Below are 24724 nucleotides of genomic sequence, written 5' to 3'. Positions count from 1 at the left end.
TCTCAGTCTTTGTTGACCAGGCATCCTTTTGATCTCAATATGTGAAGTCAGAATTACTATGTGACAATATTTTATATTTCTTCTGTTTTCTTTATAGCCTAATAGATGCAGTAACCAATATTATTGTATAGGAACAGGATTTTTTTCTTTCAAATAATCTAAACCATTTAGTTTTACTTATGAATAAAAGTTTTACCAGTCCTGCCCAGCTTGCCTAGGTGCTTTGCTAGGAATAATGCAGAGTTACTTACCAGGAGAAGCAAATCTGTATTATTCATTCAATTATTCAGCAGATATTTACTGAGCACTTGTTATGGGCTGGGTTACTATGGTTCTAAACCATTTAGCTGGGCTAAACCATTGATCAGACAAAAATCTTTGCTTCATGGAGCTTATATTTTATTAACAGGGAGGTGGGGTAGGTGAGACAGACAATAAACTTAAAATGTATGTCTGTTGTTGATTAGTACTATGGAGATGGGTGTGTCAAGTGTGTGTGTTGGAGTAGGTATTAAAATTTTAATCCAGGAAGGCTTCATGGAGAAGTTACTGCTGAGCATATCTTGAGATGAGGGAAATGACTGTTGGCAGTTATCTGAGGGAAGAGGGTTTTAGACCCAGGGAGACAGTAAGAGCAGAGGCACCTAGGCTGGAGTATACGTGGATAAACCAGAAATTTCAAGGAAGCCAGTGGCTGGAGTGGAGTGCGGTGGAGTAAGGGGGCGAGTACATAGTGATGAGTACATTGAGATAACAGGATCTGGGGGAGAGGCCAGGAGGCAGGCCCATTGTAAGAACATTAGCTTTTCTGTGAGCAAAAGGGGAAGTGGATAGCATGCTTTAATATAGAGTTGATATAATTCACAGTTTATGATGTAAGAGGCAACACAGCATAGCAGCTAGGAGCGTGTCCATGAGCCAGACTGCCTGAGTGAATTCTGGCTTCACTTGGTTGCTATAACTTTGGACAGGTTACTTAATCTCTTTGTGCCTCAGTTTCCCTATCAAAGGGGATAACAACGCCTACTTTATAGCATTGTGAGGATTCAGTGAGGTTCAATGAGAATAAAGCATTTAGCATAGTACCTGGCACATAGTAAATGCTGTGTTTGTTAAATAAACATTTGGCTATTTGGGTAATTAATAATTATCTGCATAGGTATAAGAGAATGGAAATATAAATAATGTTATCCAGGTGATCTCCCAATTGTTCATACTTGTCTGAGATAGGTGATCAGATGACTTCCTCTGTTTTCAGTTTTGGCCCCTGTTTTTGTAAAAGGTCAGAATTGAGTCTACTTCTTTTAGTTTCTAATAAATACTAAAATATATTCCAAATTTATACAGTGGTGAAATTGTTAAACATTTTAGGGTATTTAATATCTTACCATACAGTCTGACCTTAGAAAGGAATCTGTCTTAAAAGTTTGCTATGGTGTGATACAGACTGTAGAACAAAACTCAGTGTCTTCTATGAGTATATTAGGACCTCTCACCTACTTTCGCCTCAATACAAATGTTAATACATTTCAGAGTCACTGCTAGTTGGATTGAAACAAACCTCCCAGATGACTCTAAAGACACATGGAAGAAGAGGGGGAATGTGGATTATGTGGTACTTCTTGACTGGTTTAGTTCTACAAAAGATTTACAACTTGGAACAACTCTACGGAGTCTGAAAGATGCACTTTTCAAGGTTAGCAAGTTTCCTTGTTAGCTTACTGAAATTGTAAGCCTTCTCTGGTTGTAGAAAGGTATATTGACTAGCTTATCTTAAGGACAAGAAGATCCGTTATGCTTTGGTTGTAGATTTTTTTTAAATTTCAATTTAAAAGACTAGCTTTGAATTACGAAATAACAGTAACTTTTCTATAGGATATAAGAATTTTCAGAAATATAAATTGTCTGAAAAAAGTGTTATTTTTGTTTTAAGAATTAGATTATGAAACGAAAAGGCAAAGGAAGAAGTCACTAAGGAAAAAACAATCGATAGATTTGACTTCATAAAACAAAAACTTAGGTGTGGAGTTTAGAAAGATTAGAAGGCAGAAAACAAACGGAAAGACTTTGCAACAAATATGGCAGTGATTTAGAATACCTAAAATCTGAAGAGCTTTTACAAATAAGTAAGAAAATTACTTAAGATAAAATGGGGAAATAAGATAGACATAAACAGAAGAGGTAATGCAAGTGACAGAAACATAAAAAATGGTCAACTTTACTAGTAATCAGAGAAATGCCTATTGAAACAGTGAGTGCCATTTTTACTGATCAAATTAGCAAAGTTAAAAAATAATAGTTTAATTTGTTAAACGATTAAATAGTGCTGGCACTGACTGCTGGTTAGGAGGGTGAATTGATGAAACATTGCCCTCCAGGAGAGCAATTTTAAAACAATTAATGCTTTAAAATAAGGAATCGATGCCCAAATATAGGTCGATATGTGAAACTGCCAATATTCAACTCATTTTGACCTACAAAAGTGGCAATTTCATACAGTTCAAACTAAGATATATGAAAGTTTAGTGTGTGATAAAGATGACATAACAAATCAGTGAGGAAAAAGTGGATTGAAATGAATGGTTTGGGCACAGCTGGATAGCCAGTAAGTAAAAGAAAGGGGACCCCTGCCCTATTTCTTAGACCACACTAGGTTGCAAGTGGGTCAAAGATAAAAAGATGTCTATTGAAACAATAAACTAGGAAAAAAATACTGGTAGATACATTTATTATCTTGATCCTAAATCAGGACACCGGTAAGGAATATCAGTGTATTTGTGTTAAAAACATCATAAAAAAAAATCATAAATAAAGTAAAACTCAATCAGGACAGATGTTTGTAATATATATGACAAAGATATATTTTCTTAAATATTCAGAGTACACTCACTGTTTACTAAGAAAATAGCAAACTCTATAGATTCGTTAAATCACAGAATATAAATGGCTAATAAACATTAAAAGATGTTCAACTTCACTAATAAATGTTAAATAAAACAAGATAACATTTTATGTCCACCAGTTTGGTAAGAATTACAAAGATTTATAATAGGCATGCTTATACGCTGTTGGTTAAGTGTATAAATTGCTATTATCTTTTTGAAGGGCAATTTGGCAGCATCTACCAGATTTTGAAACCAAGTTTTACTCCTAGGAAATTATCTTATGGAAATAACAAATATATTTTTTAAAGATCATTTCAAAGGTTAGCAATATATATTTAGAGCCTTAAAATGTTCATGTGTCTTGCAGCAACTCCACTTCTGGGGATTCTCTCTAATGGAGTTAATTGGGTGTGTTCATGTCCAAGGAAGGGTCTTCAGTGTTTATCTCAGCACTGTTTGTAATTTTGTATTTAAATGGAGAAAAATAACAAGTGTTCAAATGATTGGTGTGTGTGTGTATGAAATAGAATATTATGTGGTCATTACAAATGATACATAGCTCTTTATTAATAAAAGATGTTCATATAATAGAAAAGCAGCATCATAAAAGTTTCATTGTTTTGTAAAAATGAAGTTTAAAAAGTATTTCTATGTAGAAAATGAAGAATAAACTCTGAAGTGTTAAAGTGTTATCTCTGAGTTGTGGGATTATGGATGATTTTTATTATATATTAACTTATTTTTTTTCTCTTCTAAGATCATGGATTACTTGTATGGTTTTAAAAACCTGATCTAGCCATTTGTTTCATTTAATGTTGGATTTTTAATTTCACTGTCATTTTTTTTTTTTAATTATTTAGAAAACGAATTGTCAAGAGAGCGATTTTAAAATTCAGGTTTGTTGTATTTGTAGCTGTCAAGAGACTGCCGCCATATTAAAAACACTCTTTCCTTATTTTATAGTGGGAAAGTAAAACTGTCCTGCGCAATGAGCCTTTGGTTTTAGAAGGAGGCTATGAAAACTGGCTCCTTTGTTTTCCCCAGTACACAACAAATGCTAAAGTCACTCCACCCTCACGAGGCAAGAATGAAGAGGTGTTTATCTCATGTATGTATGTGAAAATTTTTGTTTACAATTACTTCAGTAAAACTTTAAAATAAATTATTTATGTTTTTAAGGTAATGTTCTTGGTTGTATGTGCATTTGTCCTGTTAGATAGCAGTTTGTTTCCAGGCATAAAATATACAAGATGTCTACAGCCTGGAAGTTAATGTTCAATTCTGTCAGACTGTTGTTGCTGCCTCATTTAGTTTACATTAACTATTACATATAACATGCCTGAGGTATATCAGTACTGTTTATGGGGTTTGCTGTTCTCTCAATTTATCATTATTCTTTTGGGAATTTTAGTGGATTTTACTTATCCCTCACTGGAAGAATCAGTTCCTTCTAAACCTACTGCACAGATGCCACCTCTTCCTATAGAAGTAGATGAAAATATAGAATTGATAAATGATCAAGATGAGAGAATGGGACCACTGAATATATCAATTCCAGTTGAACCAATAGCTACTTCTAGTAGATCTGATGTTTCACCCCTAATTCAGCCAGTGCCTATTGTAAAGAATTTTCCACAGGTATGTTCTTGATTTTCTTTTAACTTTGTCTCTTTTTTAAAAAATATTACATTATATATCTAATATAGAAATGAAGTTTTATATATAACCTGTAATATTTTAAAAAGAAAAATATCAGTGAGAAGAATCTATATATTTTGGTATCTTTTTTACTATAAAAAATTTTCATTATAATTTCAGTTCTGTTGCCACAGCAACATTAAAACAGACAATTTGAAGGATTTTTAACCCAACTAGCATTCCATTTACTACAGGCAGTATCAATAAAAGATTGCATTACAACAGTGAACTTGAACACTTTCAAGTTGGTTTTTCTTTGTTTTTCATTATTTAACCCATAGTATTTTCCCAAATAGTTTGTCTTAGAGATGATAGATATATGATGTCAGTATTTTGGTTTTGAAACAGCACTTTAGTTTCATTTCCTTAGAATTTGACACATAAATAACAGGCATGTTTTAATAATAATTATTGAAAAGATTTTAAATTACCAAGATGTTACAATTAAAAAAAATTGCAATTTTTTCTTCTTCATTAGATTTTTATGTAAGGGAAGTTTGACTAATTCTTCCCTGTACATTTTCCAGTGAGATTTGTTAGCATTCATTTTTAATTTTTTTTTCCCTCAGATATATTTAAAAGAGTATTTCACATTTGAAGTGGATGACGTTTGATTTGTGGGGCAGGCTAAGAATAGAAAATTCAGTCTTTTTTGTTATAAAATGAGTTGGTTCATTCATGTTTTTAAAGTCTTCTGCTTTCAATATTTCAGATTAAATTTTAAGAACTAAGTAGTATGTGATTAAACAGCTTTTCTTAAAATGTAAATTTAAGAATTGTTTTAAAAAGCTATGTTATTGTACTTTCTTTCAATGTAAATCAGTGTAAATCAGTATGTTATTTGAACCCTAATACCTTTGTGACTTTGAAATATGAGAAATTTGTCAAAGATATTTTGAGGATTTTCTATATGAAATACAACATGAAGATTTACAAGTATAATTAAGCCATGGATTCTGTCTGATGTTTATGAGGAGAGACTTGTACAAAATCAGCCATAGCATAAGGCAGAATATCATAATTGCTCTGATAATCACTGGAAAACAGAGCAAGAAGAGAAATTCTGACTGAGGGTGTCAGGGAGTTCTTTATGGAGTTTTTATCTGGGCTTTGAGAGTATAGTAGGATTTGAGGATGGAAACGACAGTAGAAATTTGTGTGACTAAAAGGACCCGAGAGTAGTTCTGACATGCTTGGACACAGCTCTCTGTTAGAGAAAGTCAACTGATAGTAGATAAGATTGGAAAGATGGACAAGACAGACTTGGATCAAATTGGAATTTTATCCTATAGGCCCAAGGAAACCACTAAAGAATTTTAAACCTGAAAATAAAATGATCATAGCTGTATGCTTTTAAGATGAAGGAAAAATGGATTGGGTTACCAAAATGGGGATGTAAACATTTATTTTGGTTCCTATCCAACCTTTTATAGTTAACCTCATCTGTATAGTGGTTCTTCCTACTTTATTCTCAAATGTAGAAAACAAGAGGGGCGGGGAGATCCTTTTTTTTTTTTAAGTGAAGGGGCTAAAACAAGTGAAGAACCAAGGAGTGATTTCTCCTTCACTTTCTTCCTATAATATTATTTTCTAGTAGGAAAACATGAAATTCATTTTATAAGAACACTATGCATGTTGTTAATGGCAGATATTCTTGTAAGTTCTCATTTTTGTTTCACTAAACTGTATTCTCAAGAAATTATGTTAGGGTCATTTCTAACAATTTTGTAGGGTTATTATGCTGTTAAAGTATAACTTTTGACTCGTTAAATCAGGAATTTAGATAGTTTACAACTCAACTTGTAATTAGCATCCTATCTCTTATTAAAGTTGTTATGGAATATTTTATTCATTCCCTCCGCAACATGTTTACTTACTACATGTCAGGCACAGTCTATACCCTCCTGGAACTTACTCCAGGAGGGAAGAAAGATTTTAAACAGATAATTAAAGTTGTTTAATCAGAATCCCAATAAGTACCATTAGGAAAAGTATACTATTAGGAGAGTATATATCAGGGGACTTGGCTAGTTTTAGGGATCAGCAAAGTTTTTTCTACGGGAGAGATATTCACACTGAGATCTAATGTTGTGGTGGGCATCATCTAGATGAACAGCATGAGTTGATAAGGAGCATGAAATCTTTGGGGAAATTTTAAAAACTAAAAGTATGGCTGGTATCTAAAATGGTGTGAGGTAAGATTGAAGAAATAGGCAGAGGTAAGACCACACGGCACAGTAAGGATTTTAGATGTAATCTGAGTGGCTATTTTAAAATAGGGTTTTAAGTAGGTGAGGAACATGGTCAGATTTGTGTTTTAAAATGATTACTCTGGCTACAATGTGGAGAAATAGATTAGAAGGAAGGCAAGAGAAGAGATGGGGTGACTCGTTGGAAGCTATGTAGAGAATGTGGGCATGGACTTGGTGCTGATGGAGATGCAAGGACAGATACAGGAGGAAAATCATCAGACTGCAGAAGGGCAGGGAGAGAACATGGGAAACTCAGTTTTCTGGTTTGAGCAACTATTTGGATAGTGGTTACACCCATGAGATAAGGGATGGGGGAAATCATGAATTTAATTTTGGCCATATTAGGTTTGTTGTATATGTGAAACACTCACATGGAGTAGGCAATTGAATATGTGGAAATGGCACTTAAGTCTAGGTATTCCCAGGGCTAGGTTTTATGCTTCAGAATGAACTCTTCCATACACAGAACACACCAGATTATATTGACAGTGTGGAATCAAGAAGAAGTGCCAGTGCCTTATGAGAAATTTTGACATTGAGTAATTTACAAATAGATATTATGGCAGCTGTTGTCTCCACAAAGCGGTGGTTCTTTTATCACAACTTGCTTTCAAGAACTGAGGTTATGTTCCTGGATTTTGACAAAAGTATGTTTTGTTCTGTTTTTGTTGATACAGATTGATCGTACTAAAAAACCAGCAGTCAGATTGCCTGAAGATCATAGAATAGCATCTGAAAGTACAGATCATGAGCAACAGTCTCCTGAGAATGGAAAAGTTGTTCCTGATCGTTCCACAAAGCCAGTATTTCCCCCTCCAACTGCCATGTTAACAGATGAAGAAAAAGCTCGTATTCATGCAGAAACTGCTCTTCTAATGGAGAAAAACAAACAAGAAAAAGAACTTCGAGAAAGACAGCAAGAGGAACAGAAAGAGAAACTGAGGAGGGAAGAACAAGAACAAAAAGGCAGAAAGAAACAAGAAGCTGAAGAAAATGAAATCCCAGAGAAGCAACAAAAGGCAGAAGAAATGGAGAAGAGAGAAAGTGAACAGGCCAAGAAAGAAGATAAAGAAACCCCAGCAAAGAGGGGCAGAGAAATAACGGGAGTAAAAAGACAAAGTAAAAGTGATCATGAAACGACCGATGCCAAGAAGTCTGTGGAAGACAGAGGGGAAAGGTGTTCAACCCCTGAGGTGCAGAAAAGGTCAGCAGGAGATAGGCCGCATGCCTCTGTGGCAGGAGACTCAAGTTCAGGCAAGGTAAGCAGAAGCAAACAGTACAGATTGCCAACTAAGTGAAATAGAATATACAGAAAAAGATGACCCAGTAGCATTGCATAAACAGGGCAGACATTTTAATGCGTTTTTTTTTATGTTTGATATATGATCATCAAAAGACTAGAGTAAAATACACTATTCCTTTCAGTATGGAGGAATTAGGTGCCAAATGTATATATGATAAAGTTTGTATCTGCTTAGAATATGTCCCAAATCAGTGACATCTAGATGGCCTAACATTTGTCTTTGTGTATAATGTTGTTGTGTTTTTTTTGGTCAGGTCTGTCATTTTGTTTGTTGCTTCATGTAATCAATAATTTTGGCAATAAGCCCATTAATGTTGCCTTTCTCTGCCCTGGGCTATCCCCCAAAATTGATTCCCATAACTTTTGGGGACCTTTTTTGTCATTCTGTTGTAACCAAATAATGCCATGCATGCGTTTCCTTTTTTTCTCTATTATGCAATTAACAATGCCTTTCCCTTTTGAACAATAAATAAGTTTTTAAAACAGCAGAAACAGTTAGAGCCCTTCTTACGTACATGTAAATGAAAATACATTTTTGGTAGTGTGAAAATGACTTTTGATGGAAGGGGAAACACCGTAATTGCAGATTGTCAATTTTTATACTTCTCAAGTAGCAGTTCAGGCATATACCAAAATTAACAATTCATATTAATGCCTCACTTATCAGGGAACACTTATCTGGTAACCTTCACCATCAAAAATATAGCTGCCATACAAAAACCTTTCTAAACACCCAAAGTTAGGGAAATGAAGCCTATGTACTAAAACTTAATCATAGGAGAATCAAAACTTGATATACTGAAAGGCAGGTACCATATTTCCCTGAAAATAAGACCTAGCCGGACCATCAGCTCTAATGTGTCTTTTGGAGCAAAAATTAATATAAGACCCAGTCTTATATTATACTATATTACATTATATAAGACCCGGTATTATTTTACTATAAGAAGTTGTAGTAAAATAAAACCGGATCTTATTACTAATTTTTGCTCCAAAAGATGCATTAGAGCTGATTGTCTGTCTAGGTCTTATTTTCAGGGAAACACGGTATTCATAAGCATTCATATTTCTGGGGTCATTTAGTATAGGTGCCAAATATCCCTACAGTTCTAAACAACCCCAAGTTTGGGATAATCGTATCATTTTTGATGTTTCACTTTATAACACATTGAAAAAAACTTAAGATTGCATTCATTGTATGATCCTTTTAAAAGTGGGCAAAATTGTCACCCCAATAAATTAAAAAGAAAAAAAGTGGGCAAAATACGTAAATTTATTCTGGAATAAATTACATTAAAATTATTACAAATTTTTAAAACTTTTTGCTTTACTATAGTTACTTTTTAAATAAACCAAAAAATTAAAGTGAATTTTTTAAAGAAACTGATAGATTCCAAGGATATAAAAACAGAACTTTGTACTTTTGAATATTGCTCTGTATAAAATTCTATAATCTCTTCATTCTCTTTAATACATTAATTTTTTTGGAGCATGACCACTTATCAAGGTAACCAAAATCATGTGAGATTTAAATTAAAGGATAGTGTTCAAGAGACCATGGTGAGAACACACTGACGCAAGCATCTTGTACTTGGCCATGTATTATCAATCAGCGCTTCACAACCCACTGTGGTTTCCATCTAGTTTTACCCCTAGTCTAGTGAGTCATCATAGTTTCTTAGTTCTTTATCTTTAGTATTAGGAAATCCCACACGGACTCTACTGCTTTTCGTTTAAAAGTATATATTTCTCCAGTAAAATTGCATATACTTTTTACAGGCTTCATTTTTTTTCTCCTTTTACATTTTCAGTCTGATGGATTTGTTTGCATTAGCTAGTGATAGGTAGGTTTATATTGGGGGGAAATTAAAGTTTTCTTTCACGTCTCAAATTTTAATAATTTTACACCTGTTAAGATTAAAGGACAACCAGACAGTGGAATTCTAAAGACTGGAACTTTTAGAGAGAATCCTGAAGACACGGAAAGAAATAAAGTAAGTAGTAGTTAGTTCACTGGGTGGGGGACAAGCATGGATTATGACCTTGGGGCTGTCATCACCAGGTGACCACTCTCCATACTTAAGGCCTGCTCTCTGAGGGAATCCTTGCTCTCTTTAGTAGCCGTCTCCTGTTTGTTTTCACCTGATTATCTGCTGTTCTTCTTCCTATTTAAAGCACAACAGTGTATTCTATTCATTTTATGAAATTAAAAAATACTGAGGCCTTACAAATGATCCAGCAATTCTACTTCTGGATATATACCCAAAAGAATTGAAAGCAAGGCCGCAGAGAGAGATTTATACATCCATTTTCACAGCACTATTATTCACAATAGTTAAAAGATGGAAGCAACCCAAGTGTACATCAGCAGGTGAATGTATAATCAAATGTGGTGTGTACAAACAATGGAATATGATTTTCCCTAAGAAGGAAGAAAATTCTGATACATGCTGCAACATGGTTAAATCTTGAGGACATTATGTTAAGTGAAAATAAGCCAGTCTCTAAGGGACAAATCCTGTATGATTTCATACATGGGGTACCTAGAGTAATCAAATTCATGGAGACAAGTGCTAGAGTGGTGATTTCCAGACGTCCAGGGATGGGGGCAGTGGGGAGTTGTTTAATTGGGTATAGAGTTTCAGAATTGCAAGACGAAGAGTTCTGGAGATTGGTTGCACAATAATGTGAATATACTTATGCCACTTACCTGTACACTTAAAAATCGTTAAGATGCTAAATTTTATCTTATGTGTATTTCACCACAATTTTAAAAATATTTAGGCCTTTTATAAGACATCTTTGCCTTTGTTTTAAGAGATTTATTTAAGTATAATATGCATACCATAAAATTCACCCATTTAGTGTATAGGTCAGTGATTTCAGTTCAAAGTTGTGCAGTTATTCACTCAATCCAATTTTAGAACATTTCTATCACACCAAATAGATCTCTGTGCCCAATTGTAGTCACTACCTGCTCCTACCCTCAAGTCCTAGGCAACTCTGTACTCTGTCTCCATAGATTTGCTTCCTCTGGACATTTCATATAAATGAAATTCTGTAAATTATAGGTAGGTAGGTAGGCAGGTAGATAGGTAGGTAGGTAGGTAGGTAGATAGATATAGATATAGATGTAGATATATATGGATATATATATAATCTTTTGCATATGATTCTTTCACCTAGCCTAATTTTTTGAGATTCATCTATGTTGGAGCATGTATCAGTAGTTTATTCCTTTGTATTGCTAAGTAGTATTTCCTTGTATGGATATACATTTTACTCATTCACCAGTTGATGGACATTTGGATTGCTTCTACTTTGGGGCTATTATGAATAGTACTGTGAAGATTTGTGTACAGGTTTTTGTGTACAAATATGTTTTCTTTTGGGTTGATAACTAGAAGTGGAATTGTCTGTTTTTTTAAAGAAATTTTTAAAGACCACTATATTATAGGTCTGTGCACACATTCTTCTTCTTGCTATGGTAATATTTGGACTTTGAGAAAATATTTATAGTTCTTCATCTTTGAACTCGCTTTAAAAATATTAAGGGTGGCCAACACAAGGCTTTTGGTTCTTTGGTACTAGTAGCATACGTTTATATATGACAAAATATAACTGAAAAATCAGTTTGTTGTCTTGTTTTGTTTTTTTAATAAACTAGGCTCGAGAGCCTTTGACAAGAGCACGAAGTGAAGAAATGGGGAGGATCGTACCAGGACTGCCTTTAGGCTGGGCCAAGGTAAAGCTCAGAACTGACACAGAAACAACATGGTCACTGTGTTCTTTTTAAAAAAAGCTTTTTTTAACTAATTTATTCTACGTCTTTTCTAATGCAAAATCAATTCTTCATTATAGAGGACATAGCTCATTTATCTAGTTGGATTTCTGTGTATCCAATCTGGGATGCTGGCTATAATATGTGAGCATTCCTGGCATTTGTCATTTAGAAACAGTGTATCACTTTAAAACCTAAAGTTCTTTGGAAGTTTAATTATAGAAGTGGTTATCACTATTTCATTCAAATTATTTTAATCAAATTATTTTAATTCAAATTATTAAGTAAATTTAGCAATGGGATAATTTTGATTTTGTTGTTCTTGTAATGGTCATTTTTTGACTTTCTTTTTTCTTTTCCATCTAAGTTTCTTGACCCAATCACTGGAACTTTTCGTTACTATCATTCACCCACCAATACTGTTCATATGTATCCACCGGAAATGGCTCCTTCATCTGCACCGCCTTCCACCCCTCCAACTCATAAAGCCAAGCCACAGATTCCTGCTGAGCGGGATAGGGAACCATCCAAACTGAAGCGCTCCTACTCCTCCCCAGATATAACCCAGGCCATTCAAGAGGAAGAGAAGAGAAAGACAACAGTAACTCCATCAGTTAATCGGGAAAACAAGTAAGTTTATCCTACCTAACTCCTAGAACTAGAACCTGCAATATTTGAGAAGTACTCTGAACATATAAGCTTATTTATATCAGGGAGTCAAAAATTTCTGCGGATGGCTATACCAGCCATTATTATTTACCATAGAGGGAAAAGGATGAATGGATTAAAATGTCCTTGGTTTTTCTCCCAAGTGCTAACTTAAATAATAGGTCAGAGAGGACTACGTAAGTATTAATGTGGATATAAAGATACACACATTATTATACTTTAAGGCAGCATGCCATAGACTACTTAGAAGTTTCATAAACCCCCTAAATCTCACTTTGAGGACCATAATTTATAGGATTGCTGAGTTTGTCTTGTTGCAGCTCTCAAATTCTAAACTTTTTTAAAGTCAGCCAGTAATGTGGGAGCAAACTTATATAGTATTAAAATAATAAGCACTGTAGTGTGTATCAGCTCTTAATCCTTGTTCTGTCACCTTTTCCTTCATTGAATTTCTGCTATGATGTTCACAACCAGTAATCAATAGGTTCGTGTAATTTTCAAGTCTTCTTACCATTTCCAATCTTTGCTTTTTGGGGTAAGGGACTAGATGAAAGTATAAGTAAATGGCTTTGTTTTCCTGTTTATAATATACACTCTCTTAAATGCTAAGGAATTCCTACTAGACTATCTCTTTGGTGCCTTTGGTAATATTTCCCAAAAATGTAGTTGATATATTTTCCTTCTGAGAACTTACCCTGCCAGGTGGTGACTTACTTGGAGATTTTTTTTTAATCTAAATCTAGTTACAGATTTTAGGGCTCACTATTAAAACTGGTCAGATCTAATTTCTTCTTGAATCATCCCGCTTAATAAACTTTGTTAATTTGACAGTTTTAAAGACTATCACATATGCAGTTCACACACACACACACACACACACACACAGTGCCAAAAAAATGTATGCACATTTTAAGAAAGGAAAAAACTATTAAAATTGTAATACTCAATATATACCAACAACAAAAGATGAATACAAATCACGTTTGACTTCTGCAATTATAAGAGGTGCTCAAAGTGGTTACCATCAGCGTCCAGACACTTCTGATTACGGTGAACTACTGCTTGGGCAACATTGACCAAAGAGTCTACTTGTATACATTTTTGGGGGGCACCCCTGGTATAGTGAACAGAGCAGAATACATGTGTGCAAACACCCGAGCATATGGAAAGAAAAGCGACTGAAATATAGTTCAGTCTGTTCTCAATATTCCATTCAGGGGTAGAAATGTTAGTGATTAGGATCAGTAATAGAAGAAAGTTAAGATTTTTCTTAGTGCTATAGCAGGTCTAGGAGTTCCACATATAAATCAAATATAGTGAATAACGAAAGTCTTGGAGGTATTCTCTAGTCCAGTGCTATGCTATAGACATGTTGATGGAAGCATTCTAAATCTGTGACGATAGAAATATTCTGTATCTGTGCTGTCCGGTATGGTAGTGACTATTTTGGATTGTGGCTAGTGTAACTGAGGAGCTGAATTTTTCATTTTATTTGAATTGAAATAGCCACCTGTGGCTACCATGTTTGTCAGCACAGTTCTAGACTTTAGGTAATAGTACCCAAATAACCGTTGCCTCCTTTGATCTACTCCACAGTAATAAATAAACATGTAAAATATAAATATAATTAAACTTTTTTGGCATTCTGTTGAGTTCAACATTTGGTAATGCTAAACTTCCCAGGAGCATTTAAAGGAGTTTGAAAGAGCCTTCTCTACCAGAAGACTCTAATGTGCTCACAAGAAGCCAGGGACTATCTCAGGGTGTTTGTAAGAACCATGGACTCACATAAGAGGTTAAAGGTACTTCTTGTTTCACGGGAAGGTCACAGAATATAACCAGGTATATAGATACTAAATGTCCTGTAAGACCCAATACCTCATGAGTTAACTTATTAACCCTTCACAAGATTACTGTGTACTGTGGTACACACTGGAGTTTGCTGCCATTTGTTATTTGAACCTTATTTTCAGATGCTGTGCATTTTAAGACATCTTGTACGGTATTTCTTTCTCAGGCCAACATGCTACCCTAAAGCTGAGATCACACGGCTTTCTGCTTCTCAAATTCGGAACCTCAATCCTGTGTTTGGGGGATCTGGACCAGCTCTCACTGGACTTCGTAATTTAGGAAATACTTGTTACATGAACTCAATACTGCAGTGCCTATGTAATGCTCCACATTTGGCTGATTATTTCAATCGAAACTGTTATCAGGATGATATTAACAGGTAAAGAGATTTCTTACTTTTTGCAATGTAATATTAAAGGGGTGATCTAACCGCCCTTCCTTACCGCCCAGCTCATTCCAGAGAAGTCAGATTAGGAAAAGGGAGCATGGCTCCTCTGGCCGGTAAAGGAGAGACAGGAAAGGAGCAGTACAAGTAGGCGAGAACCTCACTCATCAGCAGGGGCCTATGAACGAGGAGGAAGAGGCAGACAGGGCTGGCTGCCAAGTCAGGCAAGTTGGAGGGTGTAATGAAAGTAAGTTCACACGAGTATTTGGTAACAAACCTCTGAATAAGTGTGTTAGTGCAGGGGTATAGTATGTTAATAGTTCAATGCTGACATCAGAGATCCACTGTACCTTGACTTTTTACAATTCCCTTTATTGCTTTTTTGTAACTTTACTTGCCAAGGTCAAATTTGCTGGGGCATAAAGGTGAAGTGGCGGAAGAATTTGGCATAATCATGAAAGCCCTGTGGACAGGGCAGTACAGGTACATCAGTCCGAAAGACTTTAAAATCACCATCGGGAAGATCAATGACCAGTTTGCAGGTTACAGCCAGCAAGATTCACAAGAACTGCTTCTGTTCCTAATGGATGGGCTCCATGAAGATCTAAATAAAGTAAGATATTTGATTTTTCTAAGGTGCAAAGGCTCTTTAGGGCTACTCAGCACTGTAATCATTTTTATAGTAATCTGCACTTACAGTTGGTGATTGTGCAGTGCTAATTTATTCAAATCTGGTGATTCTATAGGTGTGGAACTATAAAACAAATATCAGCTAGGTCTAATATTTGAAAAGTATATACCATTTGTATTTATTCACTAAAATGTTAACAGGATATATTGTGAAAAATTTGTAAATGTTAAAATAGTTGTTAGAGATACTGTGTTTGAGACCCACATTTGTGTGAAAGTAAAATTATAAACATGATTTTATAAAAGATTAGCTATGGACAGCCTGAACACCTTTATTATTATATTTATATGTCATATATTATTATACATTATACATATTTACTATAGAATGCATATATTTTTATACTGTATCCTCATTCTTATACTTTTATCTGAAATAAGAATTCCTCCATGTAACTACAAATGACTCATGTGAAAAGCTACTGAGGCACGTATCTCTACATAAATGACCAGTCTATTTATATACTATGGCTTCTTTTTAGCACCAAGCTATCCTCTTTCAGGTACCTTTGGGATCACCCACTGAATGAATATATATACACACACACACACACACACATGTATACACACACATACATATACATACGTGACTATCTTCACATATGTGTATGTGTGTATGTATGTATATATATATATGTTGTATATATGTGTGAGTATATATATGTAGTGTGTGTAGCCATTCATAAGACTAGGACAACAAAATGACATCTGTCTAGTTGTAACCCTAACTTCCAGCTTTATGTAACATGTCTTCTTTTTTCAGAACCAGACTTTTCAGCTTATTAAGCAATTCCAACAAATCACATTCTATTGGTAAAGTGGGTTCTTGGTTTCTTGGGAGAGTCTTTTGACTAGAATGTTTTTGTAGTACTTAATGAGATTAGAACTCCTTTATGAAAAGAGTCAGAAGTATTTCTAAATTTGCAAAGTGTTTGTATTTAATATATTCTTTGAATTTTATATTTAAACGTTGAACTTTAAAATATCAATAGAGTTTAAATAATCTTATTTCCAGGCTGATAATCGGAAGAGACATAAAGAAGAAAATAATGATCACCTTGATGACTTTAAAGCGGCAGAACATGCTTGGCAGAAACACAAGCAGCTCAATGAATCTATCATTGTTGCACTTTTTCAGGGTCAATTTAAATCCACAGTACAGTGCCTCACATGTCACAAAAAGTCTAGGACATTTGAGGCCTTCATGTATTTGTCTCTACCACTAGCATCCACAAGTAAATGTACATTACAGGTAAGTTTGAGAGAGAATGATTTTTTGAATAAAAATGCTGTTTATATGCATATAGAAATGTACTTTATCCAGCAATTTATTTCTGTTCTTTACCCCACAGACATTTTATAGGTAAAACACACACATAAGTTGTTTTAATTAGGCCTGTGTAGGTTAGAAAAAAATTAAAAATTTTCCCCCAAAATAATTTCTTTTTTAAAGATACTTTCCTATTAAATATTCTTTCAGAGTTGACAGATAATAGATTTTTTTAAATTTATATTTTGAAGTTTTAAAAGTTAATTTGTATGTTGACTTTAATTTAGGTCTGCTTTTTATAAGAATTTGCTCTACATGGGGATATAAAAGAAATCTCCTGTTTTCCACCCAACAGCAATGTGATGGAGGTAGCTTATTGATCTCTGTAGTGTTAGTTAGCTTCCTTGAGAATGTCATTTCTTCCAGTGAGACTTCTCTGAGCAACCTGGTAGCGGGCCCTGTGTGCTTTCAGGAGAAGCAATACTTCTCACCACAGGTAGCATGCGGCCACACTGTTGTCATTGTAGCTCTCTGGTCTGCATTCCTCACTGGATCATAAACTTTGCAAGGGCAGGAACTGTTTTGTTCTCGTTTCCTGTTGTATCCTTCATGCCAGGCAGAGTAAATTACTGAATAGATATGCTCAGTGACACTGTTGAAGAAATGATTTAATGAGTATGGACAACTTCTTTTTGCCCTCCAGGATTGTCTTAGGTTATTTTCCAAAGAAGAAAAACTCACAGATAACAACAGGTTTTACTGTAGTCACTGCAGAACTCGAAGGGATTCTCTAAAAAAGATAGAAATCTGGAAGTTGCCACCTGTTCTTTTAGTGCATCTGAAACGGTAAAGTGGAGAAAATTTTCTACCTGTATAGGGCAATTTAGATGAAAGAATTCTAAGTCACTTTGTTGTACTGCCTGCTAATGATGCATAATCAAGGAAGGTTATCCAATTAGGGTATCTCTAAGGCAATAAAGCAGAAATGATGAGACTCTTGTAAACATCAAGTGAAAATCTAGAACTCTAACACAGATTATTAGCAGATAAATTTATTATTCAAACAGTAAATATGAAAAAGATTTACTCCTGCTGAACATGAAATACATAATTTTTTAAAGTGTTATTTTAACGGTGATACTGTTCAGTGCAGACATAGTTTTGTTGAGATTTTTCCAGCCGATGAAAAACATCTGGCCAATAATGAGGGAGTTGTATTAGGTTGGTGCAAAAGTAATTGCCTTTTAAAAGGTTAAAAATAACTGCAAAAACTTCAGTTACTTTTGCACCAACCTAATAAAATGTCCCAGGTCTTACTCTGATTCTTTTGTCTTTATGTAATCCATCTGTGGAGTTAATAACTGAGTCATTTTTCTAAAAACTTTTTTTAAAGGAAGTTTCATTTTTTTACTGAGAGCTGTATTTTTGTTTCAAAGAAAGCATTTCTATTTTAATTTTTGTTTCATCTTGTATTACTGGAGCTTCTTACACAGTTTCTTATGTTAATTTAAACATTGACATGTTCAAATTCCTCTTGTGTAAATTTTCTAACAAGAGCTTGTTACATTAGTTGTCCTTTTCTTCTTGAGGACTATGGAGGTATAAACATTCCTCAAAGGATTATACATTTGTTCTGTTAAAATTTTAATGCTGCATATTATTCTTAGAGAATATCTAAAAAGATAAATGCTTCCGAATTCAGTTTAAAAACAATTCTGCAATAACCATATTACACCAACCAAAATGCCAGTATTTTGGTGTTTAAAGGAGCAGAGTGTTTAAAGGAGCAGAGTATTTTGGTGTTTAAAGGAGCAGAGTATGCCAGGATAATGGAATGACATTATCTCAGTCACTGGTCTACATGCTTGCAGTTTCTAGCTCTAGTTTTCCCAGAAGTACAAGCTTAAATCTTGGGCAGCTCTCCTCAGTCTTTCCTCTGTACATTTGTAGTGATTAGCATAATAAATGTCAGTTTTCAGAATTTTTTACCTTTATTGAGGATGCATCTAATAGTCGTAGCTGGACTCGGCCTCAGAGACTCGAGTCCTCTCTCTGCCTCTCTAGCTGTTTAACCTTGGGCATGTCATTTAAGATCTATATGCCTGAGTTTCCTCATTTGTAAAATGGAAATGAAACCAAAACTCTTGAACAGGTCTCTCCACTACTAAAACTCAGGGTGTGTGATTAAAACAGATTTTGTTGTTCTAGCTAAAAATCTAGATTGTTAATACATGAATTGGGTTCATTCTGATGTCTTTGATCTGTCATGTAATTGCTATGTTTGGCTCTGCAGTTTTTCCTATGATGGCAGGTGGAAGCAAAAATTACAGACATCTGTGGACTTCCCATTAGAAAATCTTGACTTGTCACAGTATGTTATTGGTCCAAGGAACAATTTGAAGAAATATAACTTGTTTTCTGTTTCAGTAAGTATCTCATTGACCTAAATATTTTTCTTTCAAAGCAAACTAAAAAAAAAAAAAAAAAAGTTTCAAGTAGTTTCATACCTCATAGAAAAGTAAGAACAACACAAAACTGAAATTATTGACGTGTTTAAGTAATTCAACTTGAATTGATTTTCTATTTTGTTTGGCACAGAATCACTACGGTGGGCTGGATGGAGGTCACTACACTGCCTATTGTAAAAATGCAGCAAGACAGCGGTGGTTTAAATTTGATGATCATGAAGTTTCTGATATCTCCGTTTCTTCTGTGAAATCTTCAGCAGCTTATATCCTCTTTTATACTTCCTTGGGATCACGAGCAACTGATGTAGCCACATAAGGAGAAGTAGTTTATGAGCTAGTTATCTTTTAAAAGGCTGAGCAACACAGCTCTTGAAATGCTTACAAAGATACTGGATAGTGGTAGCCAGCCATTTAGAGGAATTCTAGGACAGTGGAACTGTGTTACTTTCACCATATATTTCAGGTCAGTGCTATTATCAAAAAACTGACTAATAACATGTAACAAGTATTGCAGTAAGCACTCCTTACAGGTACCACTTATTTCAAAACAACTTTCTTAGTTTGCTCCAAAGTTAAAATAATTAACTAGCAAAGCATTGTTATTGTACTGGTCTAAAAATCATTGTATCTTTTATTTTCCTTTTCACTGTTAAGACCTTGTCACATTTCTAAATCCCAGCTTGATCTCTGAATACTCTAGAATGATATAAAGCAGATAGGAATGTATGTGTATATATTTATTGCACACTTGCACATCAAATCGATGTACATAGTATCATTTGTGGTCCTTTTGTGAAGCCTAGAACTCAGAGTATTGCTTTTTGTTTTTGTTTTTTTCTTTTGACCTATTCTGAGTAACTGCAGCGCTTTCTTAGGGAAATGACAGGGCAAAGCTATTTTTCTGTTGGCTTTGGGCTGTATTTGTGCACTAAATCTGTACTCTAAAAAAATAAATGGAAACTTTTCTTTTAATTTTTTAAAATGAGAATTTTCATTTACACCTACATTAAAAACTTAATGAGAAAAATAATTTAAAATCCTGTAAGTGTTCTGTCTTTAATTTTATGTTATCAAATATAGGACAGTAGAACTATAGATTTTGCACACACTTTATGCCACTACATTGACTTAAAATTTAGTTCACTTATCCTGGTGGCGTCAGGACTTGATTCCACTCTTCCTTCAACTTGACCCAAATTGCATGTAGCACTTAGGATTTTGAGTTAGGAAATCAAAGAAAGAAATAATAATACCCAGACTATTCTATCAAGAGTCGTAGAATTCTTAGTATTAAGATCAAAAAGGATAGGAGTCAGGCATGACTGCAAAGTGAACTGCATTATGAACCACATCTTTACAGAGTGATGTATTAAAAGGGATAGAGGAGCTTAGAATTTATCATTTACCTCAGGGACTCAGCTGCTATACACGAAGTCAATAAAAACACTCTATATAAAAATAAGGCTCTAAAGGTGCTTCTGAAAGATGTCACCATTAGTAGACTCCCAGGGACAAGATGAAAGGATGTGTTTTGAATTGTGAAGTTAACAACTTTTCATGTTTGGCAATTAGTCTGAGAGACTTACAGTTTCTTGGCTAAATTACTGATCAGTTAAATATTTTCAAAGAACATTCTTAAGTTCAAAGAGCCACTTGAACAAAAATTATTTTGGTTTAACCCTATGAAATACCTTTGTAAAATAATTTGTTGCATTGCATTATTTTCATGCTGCCTTTTCCATTGTGCCAGGACCTATGTTCTTTGCTGTAGACTTACATATGGTTGTATAATATGCCAGAAAGACTTTAAAGTATCAGTGATGCAAGTAAGTTGCAAGAGTTTAATGACAAGGCAAAATGTAAGTACCAGTTTCTCATTGCTTGTTTGGTAACTTTCATCAAGCTTCATTTTCCTAGCTCTTGCGTTTCTGTATAGGTATAGAGAAGGGCTGGCAGCTATAGAACAGGAGATAGGCTGTAGCAGTTTGAACTGAAGTATCTGGAATCTCACTAACTCGTGTGTCGTCAAAGCTAAACCAGGCTTGGCTCACTGAGTTCTTGCAGAAAGCAGTGTAGTGGCCACCATCCAGGTCACCAAAGTGGTTCTGGGGGAGGAAGGAATGTCAGACTTAGTATTTACATGGGAATACATTTAACTACTAGAATAAAAAAGGTAGGACCAAGAAACATTTTTCATAATTGTCCCTTATACTAAATTAAAAGGAAAGGAAATGATAATTTTGTTAAATCATGTATATAGCCTGACTGCTATATTGTTTCTCATTTCATTGAACTGTATATATTGGACCCTTTGACTACTTAATGAAATAGGATAGTATTTGACTAATATTAATCAGTTAATATTTACTGAGCACTTACTGTACATAGACTATTAAACAGAGGAAATTTAAAAGTAAGTAAGAAGATAGTCATCTTTCCTAAATGAGCCTATAGTTTAAATTTTGAAAACAGGCTTCCATAGACTTGAAAAAAGACATTTAATATTGGAACAAGACATTTAAACAACTGCATATTGCTACCGTACAATTTGAGGGGCTTGTGAAGCAACAACCCCTCAATCACTTAGGGTCCAAAAAAGAACCTGTTCCATTCTCTTTTCCCTTGTCTTGCCTAACCCAGTAGAGGAACGTTTGAAACAAAGACACTGGAGAGCCTCGCTTCTTGGAGGCAGTATGGTGTAAAGCAGGGGTTGACAAACCATTTGTCCACAGGCCAAATCAGCCTGCTGCCTGTTTTTGTATGGGTTTGTGAGATAAGAATGCATTTTATATTTTTATATGGTTGAAAAAAATCAAAAGAATATTTTGTGACATGTGAAAATTATATGAAATTCAAATTTCAATGTCCTTAAATAAAGTTTATTGGGAACACAGCCATGCTTATTTGTTTATGTTTTTCACTGGCTGCTTTCATACTACAACAGTAAAGTTGAATAGTTGCATCAGAGACCATATGGCCTACAGAACATGAAATATTTACTATCTGGTCTTTTATAGAATAAGTTTGCTGTAGAAGGAAGAAAATCGTTTTTTTTTGTAGTCAATTCTGACTGTGAACTCAGCTCAGATACTAAGGAAGGACCTTAAGGAACGTGCTTAACCTTTCTGAGCTTTAATTCCCTCATCTATTAAAATGGGGTAATAAGACCTGTCTTATATCGCTATTGTCAGGTATCTCATATGATAGCACATAGGAGGTACTTATTAAATGTTCTCTCTGACTTTTACCTTCCTTTCCTCTCCCCTGACATGTCAGAGAAACAACCAAAAGCTGACAATTAGAAGATCCAGGCTCTGGCGCTGGTCCTTCCCATGTGACCTTAAGTTGACATGCTTCAGATTATTTATAAAATGGTTTCCATAATAGTGTAATGTAATTTGAGAAAAACAAAGCATCTGCTAGATAAGTAGTACCCAAATTATAATGCTCTGAAGTGACTAGACAGAACATAGCTGGAATATTATGTTCAATTTTAATGACAATGTAAAAAAAAAATTGACATATTTGAAGAGGGTGAAATGTCTTTCTAGACTTCCATTGCCAGCAATTATGGGAGATAATTAGCTAGCCTGAAAGCCTTAGTTACAAAACTATAAGGAATGCTGGATGGAACATAGTAAATATTGTATAGATTGTATAGTGAGAGTAAACCCCAGGAGTCAAAACCAGAGGAAATAAAAGAGTAACAGGTGTGTGGTTAATGCTGTGAGTGCCTCAGAGTAAAGACAGTTCCTGGTATTTGTAACCAAGGTACTTGAGTTTTTAAGGTCACACAAGGACAAGAGGTAAAGTCTTAGGTCCCAGCAAAGTTCAAGCATTGAATTGAAATCCACACATATAGGACTCTTAAAGAGAGTCACCCTCAAAGGATAAACTGGAGGAGGGTGGGGAACACGTCCTCTAGTGTTTGTCTCAGTTTAGGTTCTGGGTGCAGAGAATAAAAGTCATTCCTGGAAATTTTTTACCACAGACTTGCCTTCTCATTGGTTTGGGATTCAAATTTACACAGGTTTCAGAATCCTGTGAATTTAATGTGAAGTATTTTTGAGGTGGCAGGTAGAAGGAAGAGAATTACTTTCTGGATTCATCCACCTTAATTCAGGCTTCACAGGATACCCACATATAAAACCCCAGCAATGTTGAGCTCACAATTCAAAATTACAGAACATGCAAGGAAACAATTCACCATGAGTAAGAGTCAGAAGGCAATAGCAAGATACTCTGAGGACTTTAGATAACTGAATTATTAAATAGAGATTGCAAAGCATATTTAAAATTATTATAGACATAGAAGGAAGCTAACTTCAAAAAACAAAACTAGTACTTCCAAAAATGAAAATTACTTGAAATTAAAAATTGTGTGTAGAGAGATGGGCCCAAGATAGCAGCATAGGATGCTGAGCTTGCCACCTCCCAAGAACACATAGAATGTACACCTATATTTAGAGAAATTCCCTTTGAGAGACAACTGAGAGCCAACTGAATAGCTTCTGCACAACAAATGCGAGAGAGAAACCACATAGAGAAGGTGGGAGAACTCCACAGGACCAGAGGCACCAGTGAGCGCCATTGTTTGTTCCTCTGCACTTTGATAGTGGGCGGGAGTCCTATCCTGGTGCTCTGGCCAACCTGCAGGGCTGCTGTAATGCATCCCCACCCAACCACCCCTCCTGGAGGTACCCTCCAGCAGGAAAAGTAGAGCACTACAGCGCACACATGAGACCCCTTCACCTGGAGGTTGATCCCTCAGGTTCAGCAGGGTACTGCTACACACACCCATGAACTGTGTGTGCATATGGGGCTCCCCTGCCCAGAGATAGTGCAGAACTAGCAAAGTGCTGCAGCACCCACACATGGGGCTGCCCCCTCCAGAGAAAGTGCAGAGATAAGGGAGCACTGCTGCATGAGCACACAGGGATGCCCTGCCCAGAGAAAGTGTAGAACTAACAGTACTGCGGTATGCACACAGGGAAAGTTCCCATCCAGAGAAGGTGCGGAACGAGTTGGGTGCTGCTACAAGTTCATGCAGGGCTGACCTGCCTGGAGAGAGGGCAGAAGTGGTAGGGCACTGCTGTGTGAGCACGCAGGGCTACCACACCCAGACAAAGTGCAGAGCCAGCAACGTATAGTGTACGCACACAGACTTGCCCTGTCCAGAGAAAGTGTCAAACTACTAGGGTACTGAAACATATACACTCAGGGCAGCCCTGCCTAGACCTGGCTTGGGACAGACAGCAAAAGGGCACACCAAGCACAACAGGCAGCCCCTCCCACAACCGCAGGGCAAGAAAAGGTCTAAGCGGCTGCCCCACCTCCATTCAGTTCTGGCCGTGGAGAGCCAGAACAATAAAAAGCTCCTGCACATCATGTGTACATCAGGCTGCCCTGCTTGGAACCCATTCCTTCTGGCTAGGAGGCACGCCAGGTACCACACATGCCTGACCTGATTAC

The 24724-nt window shown here is 35.5% G+C and overlaps 2 protein-coding genes across 4 annotated transcripts in view; one reads left to right on the top strand and one right to left on the bottom strand.

Annotated features, from left to right (window-relative positions):
* The window catches only part of USP8 (ubiquitin specific peptidase 8), a 51782-nt gene extending 29637 nt beyond the window's left edge, over positions 1 to 22145 (top strand). For all 3 annotated transcript variants that reach the window (XM_019730659.2, XM_019730657.2, XM_019730658.2), the window contains 13 exons: positions 1534 to 1696; positions 3849 to 3993; positions 4297 to 4523; positions 7513 to 8094; positions 10055 to 10132; positions 11806 to 11883; positions 12287 to 12549; positions 14606 to 14818; positions 15227 to 15437; positions 16530 to 16766; positions 17488 to 17630; positions 19078 to 19210; positions 19383 to 22145. In XM_019730659.2, the coding sequence (XP_019586218.1) occupies positions 1534 to 1696; positions 3849 to 3993; positions 4297 to 4523; positions 7513 to 8094; positions 10055 to 10132; positions 11806 to 11883; positions 12287 to 12549; positions 14606 to 14818; positions 15227 to 15437; positions 16530 to 16766; positions 17488 to 17630; positions 19078 to 19210; positions 19383 to 19568 (2659 nt within the window). In that variant the 3' untranslated portion in view covers positions 19569 to 22145. The remainder of the gene's footprint in view (positions 1 to 1533; positions 1697 to 3848; positions 3994 to 4296; positions 4524 to 7512; positions 8095 to 10054; positions 10133 to 11805; positions 11884 to 12286; positions 12550 to 14605; positions 14819 to 15226; positions 15438 to 16529; positions 16767 to 17487; positions 17631 to 19077; positions 19211 to 19382) is intronic.
* USP50 (ubiquitin specific peptidase 50) overlaps positions 21166 to 24724 on the bottom strand; it is a 31060-nt gene continuing 27501 nt past the window's right edge. Inside the window, exon 7 of the mRNA XM_019730660.2 lies at positions 21166 to 21357. Within this exon, the coding sequence (XP_019586219.2) occupies positions 21166 to 21357 (192 nt within the window). The remainder of the gene's footprint in view (positions 21358 to 24724) is intronic.

This window comes from Rhinolophus sinicus, linkage group LG03, assembly GCF_036562045.2.
Source record: "Rhinolophus sinicus isolate RSC01 linkage group LG03, ASM3656204v1, whole genome shotgun sequence".
NCBI classification, from domain to species: domain Eukaryota; kingdom Metazoa; phylum Chordata; class Mammalia; order Chiroptera; family Rhinolophidae; genus Rhinolophus; species Rhinolophus sinicus.
This window is presented reverse-complemented; position numbering and strand designations above follow the sequence as displayed.